We start from the raw sequence: 25,775 nt of genomic DNA, 5'->3' as shown, positions 1-25,775 counted from the left end.
AGAGCTCAGATGGTTGTACACCCATGGTTGTAGCAGCATTATTCACAATAGGTAAAAGGTAGGGAGAAAACCCAAATGTCCATCTATTGATTAATAGATAAGCAAATTATGGTTTGTATAATTAACTATTACTCAGCCTTAAATAATTAAATATTATTATACATTTTATAATTATTGTATAAGAATAATAAATAGTAGTTGGTTTCTGATACCATTCTCCAATAAAAGGAACAAGGGCTCCTTGGGCAAATGGCTGATTCTAGGACTGGGATAGAGAATATACAAGATGAGCCTGAAGCATCTTGTACTGCCAGAAAGTAAAAACATGGGTAACACATACACACACACAGACACACACACACACACACACACACACACACACACACACACACACACACAAAAATAAGGATATACCTAAGGATGCAAGAAAAAAACTAAAAGAGCTCCCACCAATGGCCAAAGCTAAAATACTTTGTGTAAAAAAGAAATAACTCAAATCACAAAATACATACCCATGTGTCCATCCTGATATTTAAAAAAAATGCTTAGATAAGTAAACAGTGAAAAAGAGACAATTTTCTGTAAATTATAATTTCAACTAATTTATGTGGACACCCTTCTAGGAGATGTAGCACAAATCCTTACCCCTTAAGTATAGACTACATTTGGCAACAGGCTCCTAAAGAGTAACATTATGGAAAGTGGAGGTGGGGATGAATGTAACTTTACAGTGGAGAGAATTGGCAAACACGACATCAATTAGGTGATCAAAGTTAACATAATCAGTTATGTCATATTGACAGGATTTTCCCTCAATATGACATGATGTAAAAGACATGTCATCTCTGTAATCTTCCAAAAACACGCAAACCTGCTCTATGAGACAAGCGTTAGACAAATCTGAATTGAAGGACATTCTACAAAGGTCCTGACTACTTCTCTTTAAAATCATCAAGGTCGTCAAAAACAAGTAAACCAATACAGAGACACTAAGCCTAAACTGGGTGACTTCTTGCTAAAATATAAAATTTAAATGGGATCCAGTGTCTCATAACAATACTCAAAATGTCCAGGATATAATGAATATAACTCATCATACGAAATATCAGAAAACCACATCTTGAATGAGCAAAGACAATCAACAGATGCCAACACCAAGATGACTCAGCTGTTGGAATTATCTGACAAGGATTTTAAAGCAGACATCATTAGATGCTTCAACAAGCGATTATGAACACTCTTGAAACATATGAATAATATAACATCTCAGCAAAGAAATAGAAGTTGTAAAAATAAACAAAATGAAAATTACAAAACTGAAAAAGATAAAATAACTAACACAAAAATCTCACTGGATTGGTTCCACAGGAAAATGTATATGGCGGGACAGAATCCGTGAACTTGAAAACAGATAAATAGATTGTCCTAATTGAACAACAAAGGAAAATAGACTGAAAGAACGAAAAGAATCATAACAGCTGTGACAATAACAAAAGATCTAACATTTATGTCATCAGAGTTCCAAAAAGAAAGTTGAATAGCAAATATAATTCAATGAAAAAAAGGCTGAAAATTTTCAAAATTTGTCAGAAAGCATAAATCTACAAAGCTAATGGGATTCTATGTCCTATTTTCTCATCTCCTGCTGAGTCTATAATTATTTCAAATAAAAAATTACAAAACATGAAGTGACAATCATCTCATATTCCTTTCTGTTTGTGATCACTTCAGAGGTATAAACCTATAAAAGAGTAGCTATAATTTATTAAATTCCTACTATGTATCACATCATATTATAATTTTATCCTCATAACAATCCTAAGAATTGATTATGGTAATTACAGTCATAATCACTTAATGTTTTAGGGATTACTAAATACCAGGCATTGTGCTTGACAGTCATTATTACAACAAATCATCAAAACAATCATATAACATATATATATAGGCACTACTAATTATCTCCCTTGTACAGATGAGGAAACTGCTGAAAAATGGGATTTATTAGTTTGTTCCAGGTCACATAATATACAAATTTCACAAAGAGACAATCATCCAGAAAAAAAAATTAACATTTTTAAAAGGCAAGCAATTTAAATTAAATCTATGATTATGTGAGAAAAAATAGGCCACATTAGCAAAGTCTATGCTGTAGAATATCTTAGACAAAATGAGATTTAATCAATTCCTGTACGGTTTTCACATTTTAAAGCTGTATTGGGATGTTTTCTTAAAAAGCATCAGCTAGGCTGTTAAAAGTTCTAAGTCTATGAGATAATAAACCTGACAAAGGAGTATAAGTTAATATCCATTCATGTGCTAGTTTTAAGCAGTTTTTTTTTTTTTTCTTTTTTTGAGATGGAGTTTCACTCTTGTTGCCCAGGCAGGAGTGCAATGGCACAATCTCGGCTCACTGCAACTTCCACCTCCTGGTTTCAAGTGATTCTTCTGCCTCAGCCTCCCGAGTAGCTAGGATTACAGGCATGCACCACCATGCCTGGCTAATTTTTGTATTTTTAGTAGAGATGGAGTTTCTTCATGTTGGTCAAGCTGGTCTCGAACTCCCGACCTCAGATGATCCACTCACCTCGGCCTCCCAAAGTGCTGGGATTACAGGCGTGAACCACCACGCCTGGCCTTGCACAGTTTTAATAAGCATAGAGGGAGTTTTAAATATTAAGCAAACTAGTAGCATCATTCAGTTTCACAGAAGGCAGCATAGTATGGTGAAAAGAGCACAAGCAGTAAGATCAGAGCTGAGTTCTCCTTTACTAGTTGGATGATACTGGCAAGTTACAATGCCTACATCTCAGATTTCTCATCTGAAGAATGGAGATAAGCATTCCTGTCCAAACTCACTCTACTGAGAACGTAATGCTGAAATGTTCTACAAACATCATGTTATAGTAAGAGTATGCAATTTTAATGCTTGAACATGAAACATAAATGCTTTGGATTGGATAACATAAGTCTTGGCAAGGAAAAGTTTTTCCATTCCTCTAAGCTATAAAATAAAAATTGCATCATCATAGTGGAGAAGAGAACTCATTACAAATCATTCAGTCTTCCCTTATTCATAAGATTGCTGACAAATTCTAGGTGATATTTTGGACAACAAAGATTATTATCTAAATATTATTTCTACTTACTGCCAGTACATTCTTCAGTGAAATATGGACATACGTGCACAGATGCGAGCATGCATATGCATACAGAATATCACTTTTTATTACCTCTTTTCACCTTGAAAACTGATGGAGAAATATTAAGTGACAAAGCACCACTGATATTGATTCCACCTGTTGGGAAACTCTCTACAAACTTCTCTGACTCGGATCATATTGTCCTGTGTGTTTGTGTGTGCATGCGTGTGTTTGTGCGTGAGTGTATGTGTATGTGAGAGAGAGAGAGTCGGCCAGGCGTGGTAGCTTACACCTGTAATCCAAGCACCTTGGAGGCTGAGGAGGGCAGATCACCTGAGTTCAGGCGTTCAAGACCAGCCTGGCCAACATGGTGAAACCCCATCTCTACTAAAAATACAAAAATTAGCAGGGCATGGTGGTGCATGCCTGTAATTCCAGCTACTCAGTAGGTTGAGGCAGGAGAATCACTTAAATCCGGGAGGCGGAGGTTGCAGTGAGCTGAGATTGCACCATTTGCACTCCAGCCTGGGCAACAAGAGTGAAACTCCACAAAAAAAAAAAAAAAAAAAAGGGCCTACTAGTAAGTTAAGAGTGGAATATAACATTTAATAGAAATGTATGGTTACCTTTACCATTTTCGTCAAGTTGCTTTGTGAAATTTTTATTTCAGCACTAATCAAATAAAACTGGTAGGATAGCTTTTTTCTCATGGCCAAGTGATACATTCAAATTGGGGTACAGAACCTTTTGTATAAGGTTTAAATTAACAGGTTCTCTATTTTACAGAGGCAGTGAACTACTGTTAGATAATCACATTATCTACTTTTTCTTCCAAATAAACCTACACTAGTAGTGACAAGAAATTGCTCAGTAGGTGTCAGAACCAGTAATATTCACTTTATGTGCTCCACGTCTTGTGTACATGTACAGACATGTATTTATACATATCTGACTTCCAAATGGTGTGTGCCTGTGGTCCCAGCTACTCAGGAGGCTGAGGTGCAAGGATTGCTTGGGCTTGGAAGGTCGAGGCTGTAGTGAGCCATGATCACACCACTGCACTCCAGTGTCCCCCTCCCAGAAAAGAATTTTGAGTATTTTATAGATACAAACTTAGTTATAAAAATAACAAAATACATACATCTGTATAGCATTTATGTACCAAGCATATTTCTAAGCACATAAACTAGTTAATTCTTCCTAATAATTTTATGAGGTAGATGCACAATTATTACATTTTGACAGATATGAAAACAGAGATACATAAAGTAACTTGCACAAAGTCACCCAACTAACAGGTTGCAGAATTGGGATTTGAATCCAGGCAACCTGGCTTCAAAGACTAATCATTGTGAACTATAAGTTATCACGTATCCAAAATGGAATTTTATTGTATATTTGTATTTCAGTGTATTCCCTAGGAATACCAAAATTCTAACAAGGCCCAACAGCCACCTCTATGACTTCTCCAGGCCAATATAGTGATCTTTTTTTTTTAAGACAAATATGAAGTGAACTAAGGTAAAACTTGATTTTTTTTGTCACACACAGGTTCTTAACCCTAGTACAGAACTGTATGGTATGTGGACTGAAGCTGGTGGCCTATCCTCAAAGCCTAAATTGTCTACACTAGTCTAAAACCAATTGAATGAACCTCCCTCCCACAACAAGCTGTGGGAGGGATGAGAGCCTCAAATTGTAACCCTAAGAAAAGGCCAAAGAGAAAGAAAAATAAAGAACAGTTTCTGATCTCAGGAAGCTAGCCTGGCACTCACAGCTAGGCCAGGCTATTCTCCTATTGGACATAAACTATTTCATAGAATACAAACCATAGGGTAACTCTGGAACTGTAATAAAATGAGACAAAGCAAGACCACTTAATTTTGTCTAAGCAGAGACAAAAACAAGGTCAATGTGTCACCCACGACATACCAACACCTCCCCAACCCTGTCCAGGCTATCCTTGTTCTAGTCTCCCCTCCCTATGGATAAGATTTATTGAGCTACCAACCATAAAATTGCCCGCATTTTCTGTCAGCATCCGATCTAGAGTAAACCTTATTTTCCTTGGACCCACCACCAAATCTTACAACCCAGTGTTTTTTCTAACACCCACTTACTGATACATTCCATGGTTCCCTGAAGTATGTTCTCTCTCACTGCAGTGAAGAATAAACCCAACTTCTTCACCTATAGGTATATCCTTGCCTTTGACTAGAGGCCTCTGACATGACAGTTAGAGCAAAGGGGTCTGGCTTGCCCTCAGAGCAAACCCAGAAGCATCTTTACTATTCTATCTAATGAAGGTAAAAGAAAGGTATAGGAGAAACTGCAAAATGTCTGAGCCTCCTCTGTGAAATACCAGGAGTGATACACCCATGTCCTTGACTTTTTAATGCACAACAGTAGGCACAATTAAAAGTGGCCCAATCTCTGTGTGTGACAGGGCACTGGGGAGAGTCAATAATTTCACAGAGGTCAAGATTAATGGTGTTGAAAAGTGTTAAAATAAGTCTATACTTACCAGGCATACATTGAAAGTATCTCCTGATTTAAGTTTCCTTATAATAGTAAGTTGTCTGTTTCCCCATATCCTGTCAACTATTGCAACTGCAGAGAAAAACAGGGAACATCTACCCCATCTCTGGGAGGAAGATTTAGCATTAGAGGAGAGTCCTGTCCAGACAGGAAAAGGAAAGAAAAAGCTCATAATTCCCTCATTAGTTGATTGTAGAGGGGTATGAAACAGAAATATGAAAAGTTGGCACTGCTATAAACTTACCTCTCTGGGCCAAGATCTTTTGTTTAATAGTGGAAGAATAAGTCACAGACAGAACTTCTGTCCACTTTTGGTTTATACTTGTGCGAGATCACATCCATCCAACCACCTGGGATGGAAGAGTGGGTAGGCAGCAATAACGAGACAGAGTTAGCATTTTCTAGTTACTCTCAGTTCCCACGTGGCATGGAGGGGACCAAGAAGTTCTCTCTTGTACTAGAGGTATGAATGTGACCTTTTCAGAGTCTGCCAGAGGGAGAAGCACAGCCTCTGTTTCTACATGCAACAAAGGCAAAGTCAGCTCTGGGACGAGGGTCTGATCAATCACATCCCATTATCCTGAATCAGGGCACTCCACTCCCACCCCAGCCACAATTAATAATGTAATCCCATATATACCCAGATGACATTGTAGAAGGATAGGTAAGAAATATGAAATACAATCTAACACACACAGGAGCCTGTTATTTCTAAATGGTGCTTAAATTATTAAATAGCACTGAGATTACTGGATTGATTAGAATTGAGAATTTTGTTTCCCTGCAACCTTGTGTAGTGAAGGTAGACTCGAGATTATGAACAGCATAATTATAAACACTAAGAAAGATATACTTTCTTTGCACATTTTAGTATAGTCTTAGTAAATCTGCATGAGTGTATAAACATATGCAAACATAATTGTAGAAAATAAATCAAAATATTAACAGTGCTTATTTTGGGGTAGGTGGGTGGTATATGGATTTTGTGTTTAATTAATGAATTTTTTCAGTATTGCCCAAATGTCCCCCAATGAACATATTACTTTTGCAACAAGAAATAAATCAATTTTTAAACATGAGACACTCTGAAACTTTTATTCATTTTATTTTGCAGTGAAAGAACATGAAATATCTTTTCAAAATGGTAAAGTGATCACTTTCAATGAATGATTTAATAGGAAAAGAGAATTATACACTGTAATTATGGCTTACACAATTACACAGAACAATATGTGCAAACTTTTGAAAATACTATGACTAACACTTCACTGATAAACAGTAACCTCAATATAACTAAGTTTCATTATTTATCACAGATACATAAAATACAAGAGCGTATGAACAAGCCGTTATTAACAATAAATGTAGTTTTGCCTGAAATTCTTATCTATATGCAGGCCTCTTAAGCATTCGAGTTTTAAATTCTACTGCATTGTTACTGCAAAATGAAGCAGGCACAACAAAATTAAATCCACTAGCTAAAGAACTAAGTAAACAAAAATAGAAAAAGAAAAACAACAGCAAAAACCCTTGGGTTGCTTCCCAAGATTTTTTCCAAACAAATATTGATCTCACTTAGCATTTCTGATAGTTTCATAGCCACAGATGAATAGCTACATGACAAAAAGACTTCAGAAGGATGAAGCTACACAACACTATACTAGTGTTTTAAATCATTTACCACAGTGTACGTTTCTTTAAAACATTCTACTACTAAAATGCAAATTAATTAGTTTTTGAACTTTTCTTATATTTTTGAAACGTATGTTTTAACTGACACTACAAGAAAAGTACAGAATACAAGACTTCTTATACCTTGAGTAACTATATCTAGGGCAGTTAATTTCAGGGCCATATGTACTCTGCTCTAACGATCAATGTCTTCTACTAATGCCTCAAGGTTTTTGCAACAAGCTTTAACTTCCTCAATTGCAGCCATCCAATTATCATAAATAATTTTGTCATAAATTGCATCATTAACTTCTCTAACTACCCCCTCCTGCTGAGATTCAAGTGCATCACCTGAGAAAAATAATACTGATCTTGGAATTATGTAAGTACGTAAATTGTGACCAAGTAAAAAATCATCATTTCCATCCCTTCCATTTGAGGTGATTCCATGAGGAGAGAAAAAATTGAAAAATGAATCCTTGGGAAAATCTTCAGTTACAGTTCGGATCGTTCCCCAGATTCGATGTTTCTGTTTCTTCTTGATGGTTTTCAAAGTGACATTCTTTCCTTCATTCCAATCTATCTCACAGCCTGTGGAATACTCAATCGCAGTTCCCCTATAGGGATGGGGATCATAATATGCTAGCTTTGACTTCAGTACATATGTCTTTGTCAACAACTCATTTTTGAAATATTCATTGGGTTTGAAGTGAAATTCTAGTGTGAAACTGAGGGGCTCGCCAGGATCTGAAAGCTTAACTTTAATATCTGTCAGGAGCTTCAGAATAGGCTCATCATATTTCTTAATCAAAGGAGTGAGTGTATCAACGTTTTTTAAAACAGTCAGCCAAAAATCAGGAATTCCCTTAGGATCCTCCTCTTCTTTATTCTCTTCTCCAGTAGCCTCAATGTCATCCTCATCCTCATCCTCCTCCTCCTCCTCCTCCTCAACAGCATAATCATAATAATAGTCCTCATAACCATCATCCTCATCCACATACTCATGTACCATACCCTCCTCATTACCATACATCTCTTCATCACACATTTCCTCATCATCATAGTCCTCAGAGTCTGATTTATATTCACATTCCTCTTCTGTAGGTTCATAGATTGCATTGATGATCTGACGTCTTTTTTCCAGTAAGGGTTGGTACATTTCAGCAAACTTTCTTTCAATGTCATGAAATTCCCTCAGGAATTTGGATTCTAAATTGGCCGCTCTAGTTTGAAGCTTTTTAAGGGCTAACACACGGTACTTAACTTTCACAGGTAGACTTTCAACAAAGTCTGTATCTAAAACATAACCGATAAGTCCTTTTGGACGGTCTGGGTCTGAGTCCTTATCAGTATCTTCACCTTTTTTCCCATCTTCCCCGGACCCAGCCGCAGTATCTTCACCATTTTCCCCTTCTTCCCCGAGCCCAGCTGCGGCTTCTTCACCGCACTTCCCATCATCTCCAAGCCCAGCAGCGGCATCTTCACCGCGCTCCGGATGTTCCCCGGGCCCTTCCACCATTATCTGATTACCAGCCTCTTGCTGACTGGATTCTGACAGCTCCTTGTGGTTCGCTGACTCGGCCATTTTTTCAAAGGACCGTACACGCCTAAGGTGGCTACCACAGAGATCGGGAGACCAAACCTCTGCAGGAAAAGACTCACCGAAATATCAGAAGCGGCGGTGGTCGGACCTAGCAGCGGCGTCCGGACTGAGGGAACGACGATCAAGGCTGCCTCGGGGATAAAAGGTGGTGCTGAGGCTTTGAGAACCGGATTGAAGCAGTGGCGGCCTGGGCTGGGTGCAGAGGGCGGCGACGGCTGCGCTGACCGATCCTGCAGGAGAGAGCCAGAGACTGCAGAGAGCCGCAGTGGGCAGACCTCCTCCGCAAGCAGCTACTGCTGCAAGAAAAAAAACGGTGCCGCAATATGATTACGCAGTTGTCACTTGCCTAAAATTTCTTGGTGCAAACAGATTGCTGCGTCACCTCCTTCCCTCCCACAACTCTGCTCTAATCTCATTTGCTGCAGTGTAGTGACTGACAAACCCAGAGCCAGTAAATTATTAGATCTATCAAGTTTTCAACTCTGCTCACCTTCCCAGACTCTCTAATATGGCTGATTCATCCACCTCCTCCTCGTCCTCTAACCCATCTCCCGTGGAGTTTTCTGGAATCCCATTGCGTTTATTAGTTCATTTCATCCAACTTTTAACCGATATTATACATTTATGCTTTCCCCAGAGAGCTCAGAGAAAATGTAACTAAAATATTGAACAATGAGAGAGGAAAAGGCACCCACCCATCCTAAATCAATCTTTTTGATTTTAGATCGGGGATCTGGGGAGGAGAGAGATGGATGGTGGAAGAGCTGATAAACAAACGCTTCAAAGATTAAAAACACCAGGAATTAGCATTGATGGTCTTTAGGTGGTGTGTCAGTTATTTAAATATTCTATATTATGTTTGTCTGTATTTTTCACAACCTATACGATTTTAGATTGAAAAATTCTCGAAACATTTCCTGTGAGGAGAGGAGGAGGAAGTCCGATGGCAGTGGGGGCGAATGAGGGCCTGTTATGAAAAACCAGTATGGTGTATACAACTACGTGGCAAGTAAACACACCAGACAATTCACCTCAATTAACCAGCTGCCTGGCTTATAAATAACCCCAGTTCCAATACTGACTTTCTGCTTCTCCTTAATGCTGGCTTTAATAGCCTTTAGAAATATACATATATATAAAAGTCAAAATGGAAAGTTATGTTTATTCTTAGAAATCATAACATTTGCTTGATGCTTTTGAGTTAATTGGAAATAATCTAAATCTCAGCATTAAAGAAATGGTTAAACTATTTGATAAGGCATTCATTGGGTGGAATGCTTTACAGTAATTAAAATTTCCTCTCTATAGTAATCATTGGCGAGGTTTATTTTGTTCATATTTCTAATTTGGATCATTTATTAATTGAACAATTTTTAAAAATTTTAAGTGACTATTATTTTTCAGATTTAAAGAATAATTTGCTACTATCACAGATATTAAAACTGTTTACATACTGTTGTATTTATTTCTAGATTCTGTCAGTTTGTAGATAAATTTTTCCTTTTACTTATTTTATTCCTGTGTACTACATATCATTACAGTATTTACAAAATTAAATTTTGAGACTCCTATCTCAGTCTGGTGATTCCATAGTTATGAGTCCCATCCATTCTAAGTTTCCCTTTTCTATTTCTGTAGTTGCAATATTCCTTGTAGTTTTCAGATAATAAATACTATTTATGCTCATTTTAGAAAATTTGGAAAATGAGATAATTTTTAGAGTACCACAGAAATCACTAGAAGCCTCACAATCCATAGAGCACCAACGTGGACATTTTGGTCCTTTTCTTTCTAATTTGGTTATATATATATATGTTTGTGTTTAGACTGGAGGTTTAGAAAAATAAAACTGGAATAAACGGTTTTACAAACTTTTCCCTCTTGTTAGTATATTGCAATATTTTTAAGCACTCTCCAAAATGCGATACATTATTTAAAATAAAATGTATTGTTATTTAAATATATTATGCAGTTAAACTATTAGAAAGGACAAAGAGAAAGTATTTTTATCTACTTTTAAGAATGAAGAGTCCTCAGAGTCATACAGGCATTCACAGAAACCACAAGGGAAATGCTCTGTTTTGTTACATAAAACAAAAAAGATATGACTGCAAAGGCATAGACAACAAAAGAAAACAGACAAATTGGACTTTTTCAAAATTAGAAGTTTTCATGCATCAAAAAATACTATCAACAGCTTTAAGAGACAATTTTTTTTGGAGAAAATATTTGCAAATCATATATATGATAATAAGAGATTAATATCTAAAATATATAAAAGACTTCTACAAATCAATAACCAAGAAAAGGAAAACACACCAATTCAAAAATGGCCAAAGGACTGGAATAAAGATTTCTACAAAGAAGAGAAACAAGTGGCCAGTAATGACATCAAAATATGCTCAACATCACTAATTAGGGAAATGCAATTCAAAACCACAGTTACATACTACGTTCATTAGGATAGCTATCATTAGAAAACATACACACACACATAGAAAATAAGTGTTGATGAAGACATGGAAAATCGAAACTCTTGTGCATTGCTGAGAATTGTAAAATGGTACAGCCATAATGGAAAACAGTATGGCAGTTCCTCAAAACATTAAACGTAGAATTACCATATAATTCAGCAATTCCACTTCTGGGTATATACCCAAAAAGTTGAAGGCAGGGTCTCAAACAAGTATTTGTATACCCTTGTTCATAGCAGCATTATTCACAATAAGCAAAAGTTAGAAACAGCCCAAAAGCCCATTGATGGATGAATGGATAATAAAATGTAATATATATGTGTATATATATAACATTTTTCATTATATATAATATGTATAACATATATGCATAACATATATATATAATGTTTATTATATAAATATATATATAATGAAAGGAATTTTTAAGCTTTAAAAGGAATGCAATTTTGACAAATACAACAAGGTTGAACCTTGAAAACATTAAGTGAAAATGCCAGATAAAAAAGAACAAATATTGTATGATTCTACTTAAATTAGGTATCTAGAGCAGTCACATTCACAAAGACAGAAAGCAGAAACATGGTTTTCAGAGACTTGGGGTAGGGAGGAAAGGAAGTTATTGTTTAATGTGTATGGAGTTTCAGTTCAAGAAAAAGAAAATATTCTGGAGATATATGGTGATGATGGTTCACAACAGTGTAATTGTACTTAATGCTGCTGAACTGCAGACTTAAAAATAGGTAAAATAGTAAATATTATGTTATGTATGTTTTATCATAATATAAAGTGTAGAGAAAATTATTTTTAAAAACCATATTCAACATAGTACTGGAAGTCCTACCCAGAGCAATTCTGCAAGAGAAAGAAATAAAGGACGTACATATTGGAAAAAAAAGTTGCTAATTTATATCTTTGTTCACAGAAGACATTATCTTACATTTAGAAGAACCTAAAGACTCCACAAAAAACTGTTAGAACTAACAAACAAATTAAGCAAAGTTGCATGAAGCAAAATCAACATACATAAATTAGTAGCATTTCTGTACACCAGCAGCAGGCAATTTTAAAAAATCAAGACAACAATCCCATTTACAATAGCTACAAGAAAATAATACAACATCTAGGAATAAATTTAACCAAAGAAGTGAAAGATCTGTGCAATAAAAACTATAAAAACACTAATGAAAGAGATGAAGAGAACCCCAAAATGGAAAGATATTCCATGCTTATGGATTAGAAGAATCAATATTGTTAAAATGTTTATACGACCCAAAGAAATCTACATATTCAATGCAATCTCTATCAAAATACCAATGACATTCTTCACAGAAACAGAAAACAGTATCCTAAAACTTTTATGAAACTACAAAAGATCCCAAATAGCCAAAATGATCCTGAGCAAAAAGAACAAAGCTGGAGGCATCACACTACCTGATGACAAAATGTACTACAAAGCTGCATGGTACTGTCATAAATATAGACACAACAAACCAATGGAACCGAATAGAGAACCCAGAAATAAATCCACACTTTTACAGCCAACTCATTTGCAACAAAGGCACCAAAAACATACATTAGGGAAAGGACAGACTCTTCAATAAATGATGCTGGGAAAGCTGGATATTTGTATGAGAAAGAATAAAACTGGACCCCTATCTCTCACCATATACAGAAATCAAATAAAAAGGAACTAAAGACTTAAATGTAAGACCTGAAACTATGAAACTACTAGACAAAAGTGGGAAGAGGCTTTAGGACATTGGTCTGAGCAAAGATTTTATTTTTAAGCCCTCAAAAACACAGGCAACAAAAGCAAAAGTAGACAAATGGGAACACATTAAGCTAAAAAGCTTCTTCACAGGAAAGAAAACAAACAATAGGGTAAAGAGACAACTTACACAATGGGAAAAATATTTTCAAAATATCCATCTGACAAGGGAGTAATAACAGAATATATAAGAAACTGAAACAACTCAATAGAAAAAAAACCACATAATTTGATTAAAAAATAGCAAAAAATAAGAATACACATTTCTCAAAAGAAGATACATGAATGAATGGCCAGGGTATATGAAAAAAAATGCTCAATAGTTCTAGTCATCAGGGAAATGCAAATCAAAACCACAATGAGATATAATCTCATCCCAGTTAAAATAACTATTATAAAAAAATACATAAATAGCAAATGCTGGCAAGGATGCAAAGAAAAGGAAACTCATATACCCTGTTGAAGGGAATGTAAATTAGTACAGCCACTATGGAAAACAGTATGAACATTTCTCAAAAAGCTTAAAATAGAACTACCATATGGTCCAGCAATCCTACTGCTGGGTACATGTCCAAAAGAAAGAATATCTGTATATTGAAAAGATCTCTGCATTCTCATGTTTATTGTAGCACTATTAACGAGACCCAAGATATGGAATCAACCCATGTCCATCAATAAAAGATAAAGAAAATATGACACATGCACACAAAGGAATATAATTCAGCTATAAAAAGAATGAAATTCTGTTATTTGCAACAACAGGGGAGGAACTGCAGAACATTACATTAAGTGAAATAAGCCAGGCACAGTAAGATGAGTATCACATGTTCTCACTAATATGTGGGAACTAAAAAACTCATCTCATGCATGTAGTGAATAGAATAGTGATTATCAGGCTGGGAAGGGTAGAGTGCAGGGAAATGTTAATTAATGGGTACCAAAATACAGTTAGATAGAAGGAATTAGTTCTAGTGTTCAACCACACAGTAGGGTGACTACTACTAGTAATTTGTTGTATATTTCAATATTGCTATAAAAGAAGATTTTGAATGTTCCCAACACAAAGAAATGATAAATACTTATTATTTATCAGATGATGGATGTCCTAATTATCCTGATTTGACCAATACACATTTTGTGCATGTATCAAAATATTACATGTATCCCATAGATATTTACAATTATTATGAATCAACAAAAAAAAATTTTTAAGAAGAAACCCTGGCCAGATGCAGTGGCTCACACCCATGATTCCAACACTATGGTGGGCCAATGTGAGAGGGGCACTTGAGCCCAGGAGTTTGAAGTCGGCCTGGGAAACATAGTGAGACCTCCATCTATACAAAAAAGTAAAAAATAAAAAATAGCCAGGCATGTTGGTACACACCTGCGGTCCCAGCTACAGTGAAGGCTTAGGTAGGAAGATTGTTTGAGCCCAGGATGCCAAGACTGCAGTGAGCCACGATTGTGCCACTGCACTCCAGCCTGAGTGACAGCGAGACCTGTCTCAAAAAAATAAAAAGGTCCCATCAGTATATGCTTGGCAAAAAATAAATGTTCAATAAATTTTTAGCAAATGAGTAAATAAATTTAAAAAACCCAAACCAAGAAGCAAAAAACATAAATAACATCTTAAGTAAAATGAGACCTAAGAAAAATGGGTGAAATATAGATACCTCAAACACTTATATAGATACAAAACTAATAAATCATTAATATATAAAGAAAATTGTCAATGGCTAAAATTAAAATGTCTAACAATTCAAAATTTTGGCAAAGATGTAGAGCAATTTGGACTCTTAGATATTGCTAATGGGAGTGTACACTGATATAAAAACTTTAAAAATTGTTTGGCAGTATCTACTAAATCTAAACACATGCCTCCCCGAGGATGCAGCAATGACCTGCTTATGTAAATACACAAAAAGGCTTGTACAATAATGTTCATGTCAGTTTTATTTGTTTTTAAAATAATTCTACTTGGGCTTATTTTGTGTATCACGTAATGCACCCATTTCAAGTGCATGAATGAATGATTTTTAAAATTATATTTACTAATTGGAGGCAGAGCAAGATGGCTAAATAGAACTCTCTAGCAATCATTTCTCCCATGGGAACATTAAACTGAATAACTTTCCATGCATAAAATACCTTCATAAGAAGTAAAAAATCAAATGAGATATCAGAGTTTCTGGTTTTAGCATAATAAAAAGAAAAGATGCATTGAAGAGGGAAAGAAGAACAGTCTTACGTTGCTTACACCCCCATCCCAATCCCAGGCAGTGCAGCCCAGAGAGAGAAGCTGTACACCCTAGGGAGGGAGAGAAAAGTGAGTGTGGGACTTTTCAGTGGAACTCAGTGCTGCCCTATCTCATAGTGTCACAGTGGAACACAACACCAGACAGATTTCCACAGGTTCTCCTGGAGAGAGCATTTAAACCAGTTCTGGCCCAGAGGTGAATCTACTGCCCTGGTGGGAGGAGTTAAAGTCCTGGCCCACTTTATGACTGGCTAACTACAGTGGCCTTAGGCCTCAAATAAATTTCAGTGGCAACCAGGTAACTAGTGACTGAGATCCTTGGGCAAGCCTAAGTGTGGTTCTGCACTGGTCTTGGAGGCTGTAGACTTGGGATGTGACTCAGCATGACACAAGCGGTGGCAACCAAGGGAGTGCCTGCATCACCTCTCTCCCACCTCCAGACAAGTAATGACAATAGTAAGTCTTTACTTATCAACAATAACATTAAACATTGAAATTTAAAATTTTTCAAATAAAAAACATAGTTTCTGAATGGATAACAATCCAGACTCAACTGTCTGCAAGAAACTCATTTTACTTAATCTATAAAGACAAACATAGACTTAAAATGAAGGGATAGAAAAAGATACTTTATGCAAATATAAACCATAAAAGAACAAGAATAGCTGTATTTATATCAGATAAAACAGATTTTAAGTCAAAAACTGTAAAAAGAGAAAAAGAAACTCATTATATTATATAATGATAAAGAGATCAATTCAGCAAGAGGATATAACAATTGTAAACATACATGTGACGAATATTGTAGCACCCAAACATATAAGCAAATATTAATATATCTAAAGGGAGAGATATATTGCAATATGATAATAGCAGGACACTTCAAAACTTCAGGTTCAGTAATGGACCTATCATCCAGACAGATAATCAACAAACATTGGACTTAATCTGCATTATAGACCAAGTGAATGTAATAGATATTGACAGAATATTACATTCAATAGCTGCAGAATTCACATTCTTTTTAACAGCACATGAAACAACCTCCAGGATGTACCATATGTTAGGCCACAAAAATTGTCCCATCAAATTTTTAAAAAGTCCGAATCATATCAAGTATATTTTTCTGATTACAAGGAAATAAAACTAGAACTCAATAACAAGTGGAGCTTTGGAAACTATACAAATACATGGAAATTAAACAACATGCTCCTGAATGACCAATAGGTCAATAAAGAAATTAAGAAGAAAAATTTAAATTTTATTGATACAAATGGCAATGGAAATGCAACACACAAAAACCTATGGAATACAATAAAAGCAATACTAACAGATAGCCTAATAATGCATCTTAAAGAACTAGAAAAGCAAGAACAAACCAAACTCAAAATTTGTAGAAGAAAAAATAAAAATCAGAGCAGAAATGACTAAAACTGAGACTAAATTAAATTTACCAAGTTGTACAATTAAAACCATGAATCAGTTTTAGAACACTTTCATCATCTCAATATTATCTTTCATAAATAATTACTGTTACACTTCTTACTCATGCTATAGGTACCACTAATTCACTTTTTGTCTTATAGCTTTGCCTTTGTGGGTATTTCTTATAAATAAAATTATACAACATGTTATCTTTTTTTTTCACTGACTAATCTGGGACTCTTTTTCATCTTTACTTTTTTTAAAATTATACTTTAATTTCTATGGTACATGTGCAGAATGTGCAGATTTGTCATATAGGTATACATGTGCCATGTTGGCTTGCTGCACCCATCAACTTGTCATTTACATTAGGTATTTCTCCAAATGCTATCTCTCCCACAGCCCCCCAACCCCCCACAGGCCCTGAGGTGTGATATTCTCTGCCCTGTGTCCATGTGTTCGCATTGTTCAACTCCTACTTATGAGTGAGAACATCCGGTGTTTGGTTTTCTGTCCTTGTGATAGTTCACAGAGAATGATGATTTCCACCTTCATCCATGTCCCTGCAAAAGACATGAACCCACCCTTTTTTATAGCTGCATAGTATTCCGTAGTGTATATGTGCCACAATTTCTTAATCCAGTCTTTCATTGATGGAAATTTTTGTTGGATCCAAGACATTACTATTGGGAATAGTGCTGCAATAAACATACTTGTGCATGTGTCTTTATAGTAGCATGATTTATAAACCTTTGGGTGTATACCCAGTAATGGGATCACTGGGTCAAATGGTATTTCCAGTTACAGATCCTTGAGGAATTGTCACACTGTCTTCTAATTTACACTCCCACGAACAGAGTAAAAGTGTTCCTATTTCTCCACATCCTCTCCAGCATCTATTGTTTCCTGACATTTTAATGATCGCCATTCTAACTGGTGTGAGATGGCATCTCATTGTGGTTTTGATTTGCATTTCTCTAACAGCCAGTGATGATGAGCATTTTTTCATACGTTTGTTGGTTGCATAAATGTCTTCTTTTGAGAAGTGTCTGTTCATATCCTTTGCCCACTTTTTGATGGGGTTGTTTGTTTTTTCTTGTAAATTTGTTTAAGTTCTTTGTAGATTCTGGATATTAGCCCTTTGTCAGATGGGTAGATTGCAATCATTTTCTTCCATTCTATAGGCTGCCTGTTCACTCTGATGATAGTTTCTTTTGCTGTGCAGAAGCTCTTTGAATTAATTAGATCCCATTTGTTGATTTTGGCTTATGTTGCCATTGTTTTTGGTGTTTTAGTCATGAAGTCTTTGCCCATGCCTATGTCCTGAATGATACTTCCTGGGTTTTCTTCTAGCATTTTTATCGTTTTAGGTCTTAACATTTAAGTGTTTAATCCATCTTGAATTAATTTTTGTATAAGGAGTAAGGAAGGGATCCAGTTTCAGCTTTCAACATATGGCTAGCCAGTTTTCCCAACACCATTTATTAAATAGGGAATTCATTCCCCATTGCTTGTTTTTGTCAGGTTTGTCAAAGATCAGATGGTTGTAGATGTGTGATGTTATTTCTGAGGCTTCTGTTCTGTTCGATTGGTCTATATATTTGTTTTGGTACCAGTACCATGAAGTTCTGGTTACTGTAGCCTTGTAGTACAGTTTGAAGTCAGGTAGCGTGATGCCTCCAGCTTTGTTCTTTTTGCTTAGGATTGTCTTGGCTATGTGGGTTATTTTTTTGGTTCCATATGAACTTTAAATGGACTGTATGCTCCAATGAAAAGACACAGACTGGCAAATTGGATAAAGAGTCAAGATCCATTGGTGTTCTGTATTCAGGAGACCCATTTCACATGCAGAGACACACATAGGCTCAAAATAAATGGATGGAGGAAGATCTTCCAAGAAAATGGAAAGAGAGAGAAAAAGAAAGCAAGGGTGGCAATCCTAGTCTCTGATAAAACAGACTTTAAACCAACAAAGAGCAAAAGAGACAAAGAAGGCCATTACATAATGGTAAAGGGATCAATTCAACAAGAAGAGCTAACTATCCTAAATATATATGCACCCAATACGGGAGCACCCAGATTCATAAAGCAAGTCCTTAGAAACCTAAAAAGAGACTTAGACTCCCACACAATAATAATGGGAGAATTTAACACTCCACTGTCAATATTAGACACATCAATGAGACAGAAGGTTAACAAGGATATCCAGGACTTGAACTCAGCTCTGGACCAAGCAGACCTAATTGCCATCTACAGAACTCTCCACCCCAAATCAGCAAAATATACATTCTTCTCAGCACCAAATCGCACTTATTCCAAAATTGACCACATAATTGGAAGTAAAACACTTCTCAGCAAATGTAAAAGAACAGAAATCACAACAAACTGTCTCTCAGACCACAGTGCAATCAAATTAGAACTCAGGATTAAGAAGCTCACTCAAAACCTCACAACTACATGGAAACTGAGCAACCTGCTCCTGAATGACTACTAGGTAATTAACAAAATGAAGGTAAGAGAAAGAAATACAGGGTATTCTATTAGGAATAGAGGAAGTCAAATTGTCCATGTTTGCAGATGACTTGATTGTATATTTAGAAAACCGCATCATCTCAGCCCCAAATTTCCTTAAGCTGATAAGCAACTTCAGCAAAATCTCAGGATACAAAATCAATGAGCAAAAATCACAAGCGTTCCTATACACTAATGACAGACAAACGGAGAGCCAAATCATGAGTGAACTTCCATTTCCAATTACTATAAAGAGAATAAAATACCTAGGAATTCAACTTACAAGGAATGTGAAGGACCTCCTCAAGGAGAACTACAAACCACTGCTCAATGAAATAAAAGAGGACACAAACAAATGGAGGAACATTTCATGCTCATGGATAGGAAGAATGAATATCCGAAAACGGCTATATTGCCCAAGGTAATTTATAGATTCAATGCTATCCCCATCAAGCTACCACTGATTTTCTCCACAGAATTGAAAAAAAAACAAAAAAACAAAAAAAAAAACATTTTCTCTCGTGTGTATGACTTTGTTCATTGAAAATAAAGATTTTGAGATTTATCTTTGCTGTAGCATGTATCCACAGTAATTTCTTTTATGCTGGATGGTATTGAATTATATGGATATATCGCATTATGTTTATTTTTTCACCAGTTGATGTACATGCAGGCTATTTCTAACTTTGGCTACTATGAATTACGTTGGAATAAATATTTGTGTGCAAGTCTTTTTTAATGTTAATCATTCTATTATGTATGAAATGCTATCACATTGTGGTTTAATTTGTATTGCACTTATAACCATCTCTTCACATTTTTATTAGCAATTCATATATATTTTGGTATAATGTCTTCAAATCTTTTGCCTATTTTTAATTGGTTTGCCTTTATTATTGAGGTGTAAGAGTTCTATGCATATAGTGGATATAAGTCCTTTTCAGATACACATTTTGCAATATTTTTCACCATAAGGTGCAATGTCTTTTTATGCCTAATGAGAAACTGTATTTCAGTGCTGAAGTTTTGAATTTTGATGGGATCCATTTTATCTTTTTTTTTTCAATGGACTGTGTTTTTATGTCATAACTAAGAAATAGCTGCCTAACCAAGACATTAAATATTTTCTCCTATAGATAAATGTGTTAGAGTTTTAAATCCTATATTTAGGAGCCTGGGCAACATAGTAAGGCCTCATATCTACCAAAAGTAATAAAAAAAATAAGCAGGTGTGGTGATGTGTGCCTGTAGTCCCAGCTACTTGGAAGGCTGAGGCCGGAGGATTACTTGAACCCAGGAAATTGAGGCTTCAGTGAGCTATGATTGTGTCTCTGCACTCCAACCTGGGCAACACAGCAAGACCCTTCTAAAAAAAAACTTATATTAGGTCTATAATGTATTTTGAGTTAATTTTTTTGTGTATTGTGAGAGTTACGAGTCTTGGCTTAGCTTTCTGCATGTGGATATCCCTTTGCCCCAAACAGCTTGTTAAAAAGGTTGTCCTTTCCTCAATGAATTGTATTGGTACCCTTATCATAACATCACTTGACTGTTGTAAAAATAGGCCAAGGATGGCCTCTCTATATTGGCCCCCTTGTTGTTTACTCCTTCACAGCAGGTTGTTAGCTTAAAGCCTGTCTGCACCAAATTCAAATTATTACACATCCAAAATGTTCTAAATGGAGCCTGAATAAGCATATTATTGTCTCTTTTACCTCCTGCCTTTCACTCCACAAAAGTACACCCCACTTCTGTTAGCCTTAGATAACACAAACACTGTAACTGTAAAAGATCCCAAATCACTGCTGCCTTTTGGAGCTTTCTGACCCAGTGACTTCTCACTTTGCAGCTGAACAATGCTGCTTAAAGGCATAAACTACCTCTCTGAATCACCTGTCTCCTGGAAATTTCTTCACCCACTTCACCTTCTTAATTGAGACCTCATGATGCTTTTCATGGATGCTGTGGTGAGGGATTTACTCTTTCATACAACCCTCTTCAAGCACCATTTAATAAAGTTTGTTGTACAATGATACCATGTTGTTTTGTGTTTTCCTTGGTCAGACCCAACATCTTCAAACTTACCACAGCTATAAATAAAAGAATTTATTTCTAGAATTTGAACTCAGTTTCATTAATCTATAATGTCTAACCTTATGAAAATACCATACCATCTTGACTACCATAGATTGATAGTTTCTTTTAAAAAATTGGAAAGTGAAAGCCCTCCATCATTTTTCTTCTTCTTTTTTCAAAATAGTTTTGGCTACTCTGAGTCTCTTGAATTTATATACAAATTTTATAATAAGATTGTCAATTTCTGCAAAGAAAACACCTCTTTGAATTTTAAAAGAGAATACGTTGAATCACTAGATCAATTTGGGGAGAATTGGCATTTTAACAGTATCAAGTCTTCCAATGCATAAACAAATTATTTTCATTCATTTTTCTTTAATTTCTCAAAGGCTTATTTCACTTACTGCAATGTCCTACAGTTCCATTCTTGTTGCTGCAAATGACAGAATTTCATTCTTTTCTATGGCTGAATAATATTCCATTGTGTATATGTATCACATCTTTTTCCATTCACTTACAGATGAACATTTAGGTTGCTTCCATGTCTTGGCTAATACTGCAATGAACATGAGTGTGCAGATACCTCTTTAAGATCCTGCTTTCTATTTTTTGTTTGTTTGTTTGTTTTGCAAAGGGATGTGTTTAATAGAATATTCAGACTGATTTCCCACCTTTCTACACCACCTCTTCTATTCGAGCTTTCATTCCACATATAAGTAACAGATTAAATACCTTAAAAGATACAGCACAATTGATATTGAATAATAAGTAGTCTACCCTCATTTTAAAAGTATTAAGCATTGGAATTCCCCTGACCCATGCAATAAAGCAAGTTTTATATATCTTCTTGTGACTTATTTGTAATGTTTTCTTATATAAATCTAAATATTTTACAATCAAGTTGTTTTCCTACAAACGTAAATTTGAGTGAAACAGATATCCAACCTGCGAACTTGTTTCTTCACTAAAGTATAAATGCTATCCAATATTAAGAGTAAATGTCAAGACAGCTGAATAGGAACAGCTCCAGTCTGCAGTTCCCAGTGTGATCAATGCAGAAGATGGGTGATTTCTGCATTTTCAGCTGAGATACCTGGTTTATCTCATTGGGATGGGTTGGACAGTGGGTGAAGCCCATGTAGGGTGAGCCGATGTAGGTTGGGGCATTGCCTTACCCAGGAAGTGCAAGGGGTCAGGGAATTTCCCTTTCCTAGCCAAGGGAAGCCATGCCTTCACCGAAGATGGTACCTGGAAAAATGGGACACTCCCACCCAAATACTGCACTTTCCAATGGTCTTAGCAAATGGCACATCAGGAGATTACATCCCACGCCTGGCTTGGTGGGTCTCATGACCACGGAGCCTTGCTCACTGCTAGTGCAACAAGGTGAGATCAACCTGTGAGGCAGCAGCCTGGCAGGGGGAGGGGTGTCCACCAGAGCCGAGACTTCAGTAAGTAAACAAAGTGACCAGGAAGCTTGAACTGGGTGGAGCCCAGCTCAGTTCAGCAAGGCTGGCTGCCTCTGTAGACCCCACCTCTGGGGGCAGGGCATAGCTGAACAAAAGGCAGCAGAAACTTCTGTAGACATAAAGATTGCTGTCTGACATCTCTTAAGAGAGCAGTGGTTCTCCCAGCATGGTGTTTGAGCTTGGAGGATGGACAGACTGCCTCCTCAAGTGGGTCCCTGACCCCTGTGTAGCCTAACTGGGAGACACCTCCTAGAAGGGGCTAACTGAAACCTCATACAGATGGGTGCCCCTCTGGGACAAACTTCCAGAGGAAGGATCAGACAGCAATATTGCTGTTCTGCAGCCTCCGCTGGTGAAACCCAGGCAAACAGGGTCTGGAGCGGACCTCCAGCAAACTCCAACAGACCTGCAGCTGAGGGACCTAACTCTTAGAATGAAAACTAACAAAGAGAAAGGAATAGCATCAACATCAACAAAAAGGACATTCACACCAATACCCTATCTGTAGGTCACCAACATTAAAGACCAAAGTTAGGTAAAACCACAAAAATGGCGAGAAACCAGAGCAGAAAAGCTGAAAAATCTAAAAGCCAGAGCACCTCTTCTCTTCCAAAGGATTGCAGCTCCACACCAGCAATGGAACAAAGCTGGACGGAGAATGAATATGATGAGCTGACAGAAGTAGGCTTCAGAAGGTCAGTAATAACGAACTTCTCTGAGCTAAAGGAGGATGTTCAAACCCATCGAAAGGAAGCTAAAAACCTTGAAAAATGATTACATGAATGAGTAACTAGAATAAAAAGTGCAGAGAAGATATTAAATGACCTGATGGATCTGAAAACCATGGCATGAGAACTATGCGACACATGCACAAGCTTCAGTAGCTGTTTCAATCAAATGGAAGAAAGGGTATCAGTGAATGAAGACCAAATTAATGAAATAAAGCGAGAAGAGAAGTTTAGAGAAAAAAGAGTAAAAAGAAACAAACAAAGCCTCCAAGAAATACAGGACTATGTGAAAAGACCAAATCTACATTTGTTTGGTGTACCTGAAAGTGGCAGGGAGAAAGGAACCAATGTGGAAAACACTCTTCAGGATATTATCCAGGAGAAGTTCCCCAACCTAGCAAGGCAGGCCAACATTCAAATTCAGGAAATAGAGAGAACACCACAAAGATACTCCTCAAGAAGAGCAACCCCAAGACACATAATTGTATTTTGTCACCACCAGGCCTGCCTTACAAGAGCTCCTGAAGAAAGCCCTAAAAATGGAAAGGAACAACCAGTACCTACCATGGCAAAAACATGCCAAATTGTAAAGATCGTCAATGCTAGGAAGAAACTGCATCAACTAATGGGCAAAATAACCAGCTAACATCATAATGACAGGATCAAATTCACACATAACAATATTTACCTTAAATGTAAATGGTATAAATGCTCCAATTAAAAGATGCAGACTGGCAAATTGCATAAAGAGTCAAGACCCCTGCAGGGACATGGATGCAGCTGGAAACCATCATTCTCAGCAAACTATCACAAGAACAGAAAACCAAACACTGCATGTTCTCACTCATAGGTGGGAATTGAACAATGAGATCACTTGGACACGGGAAGGGGAACATCACACACCAGGTCCTATTGTGGGGAGGGGGGAGGGGGGAGGGATAGCATTAGGAGATATACCTAATGTAAATGACAAGTTAATGGGTGCAGCACACCAACATGGCACATGTATACATATGTAACAAACCTGCACGTTGTGCACATGTACCCTAGAACTTAAAGTATAATAATAATAGAGAAAGAAAACACTGGGTAGTTTGGCTAGAGCATAATAATTGGATTTTCTGGCTTTCAAAAATTTGGATTGTAATGAAAAGAAACTTTGTGCTATTTTTACAATTTTCAGTACAAATAAATGTGTGTATTGAGAAACAATAAAAAAAGGAAAAAAAAAAAAGAGTCAAGACCCATCACTGTGCTATATTCAGGAGAACCATCTCACATGCAGAGACACACATAAGCTCAAAATAAACAGATGGAGGAAGATCTACCAAGAAAATGAAAAGCAAAAAAAAAAAAAAAAAAGAAAAGCAGGGGTGGCAATCCTAGTCTCTGATAAAACAGACTTTAAACCAACAAAGAGCAAAAGAGACAAAGAAGGCCATTACATAATGGTAAAGGGATCAATTCAACAAGAAGAGCTAACTATCCTAAATATATATGCACCCAATACAGGAGCACCCAGATTCATAAAGCAAGTCCTTAGAGACCTACAAAGAGACTTAGACTCCCGCACAATAATAATGGGAGACTTTAACCTCTGTCAATATTAGATAGATCAACGAGACAGAAGGTTAACAAGGATATCCAGGACTTGAACTCAGCTCTGGACCAAGCAGACCTAATAGCTATCTACAGAACTCTCCACCCCAAACCAATGGAATATACATTCTTCTCAGCACAAAATCGCACTTATTCCAAAATTGACCAGATAGTTGGAAGTAAAGCACTCGTCAGCAAATGGAAAAGAAGAGAAATCACATCAAACTGTCTCTCAGACCACAGTGCAAACAAATTAGAACTCAGGATTCCGAAACTCATTCAAAACTGCTCAACTACATGGAAACCAAACAACCTGCTCCTGAATGACTACTGGGTAAATAACAAAATGAAGGCAGAAATAAAGATGTTCTTGGAAACCAATGAGAACAAAGACACAATGTACCAGAATCTCTGGGACACATTTAAAGCAGTGTGTAGAGGGAAATTTATAGCACTAAATGCCCACAAGAGAAAGCAGGAAAGATCTAAAAATGACAACCTAACATC

The 25,775-nt window shown here is 36.5% G+C and overlaps 1 protein-coding gene and 1 pseudogene across 1 annotated transcript; both read right to left on the bottom strand.

Moving 5' to 3' along the window:
* Positions 1-6,762: 6,762 nt before the first annotated feature.
* Positions 6,763-9,306, bottom strand: LOC105496962 (nucleosome assembly protein 1 like 2). Its single transcript, XM_011767590.2, has one exon. The coding sequence runs from the start codon at positions 8,935-8,937 to the stop codon at positions 7,549-7,551; it is 1,389 nt and encodes a 462-aa protein (XP_011765892.1). The 5' UTR covers positions 8,938-9,306; the 3' UTR covers positions 6,763-7,548.
* LOC105496969 (leucine-rich repeat flightless-interacting protein 2-like) overlaps positions 9,077-25,775 on the bottom strand; it is a 34,854-nt pseudogene continuing 18,155 nt past the window's right edge.

Source organism: Macaca nemestrina, chromosome X (genome assembly GCF_043159975.1).
Source record: "Macaca nemestrina isolate mMacNem1 chromosome X, mMacNem.hap1, whole genome shotgun sequence".
Classification (NCBI taxonomy): Eukaryota; Metazoa; Chordata; class Mammalia; order Primates; family Cercopithecidae; genus Macaca; species Macaca nemestrina.
This window is presented reverse-complemented; position numbering and strand designations above follow the sequence as displayed.

Excerpts from the sequence above, each read along its gene's own strand:
- LOC105496962 (XM_011767590.2), bottom strand. The coding sequence starts at position 8,937 with ATGGCCGAGTCAGCGAACCACAAGGAGCTGTCAGAATCCAGTCAGCAA.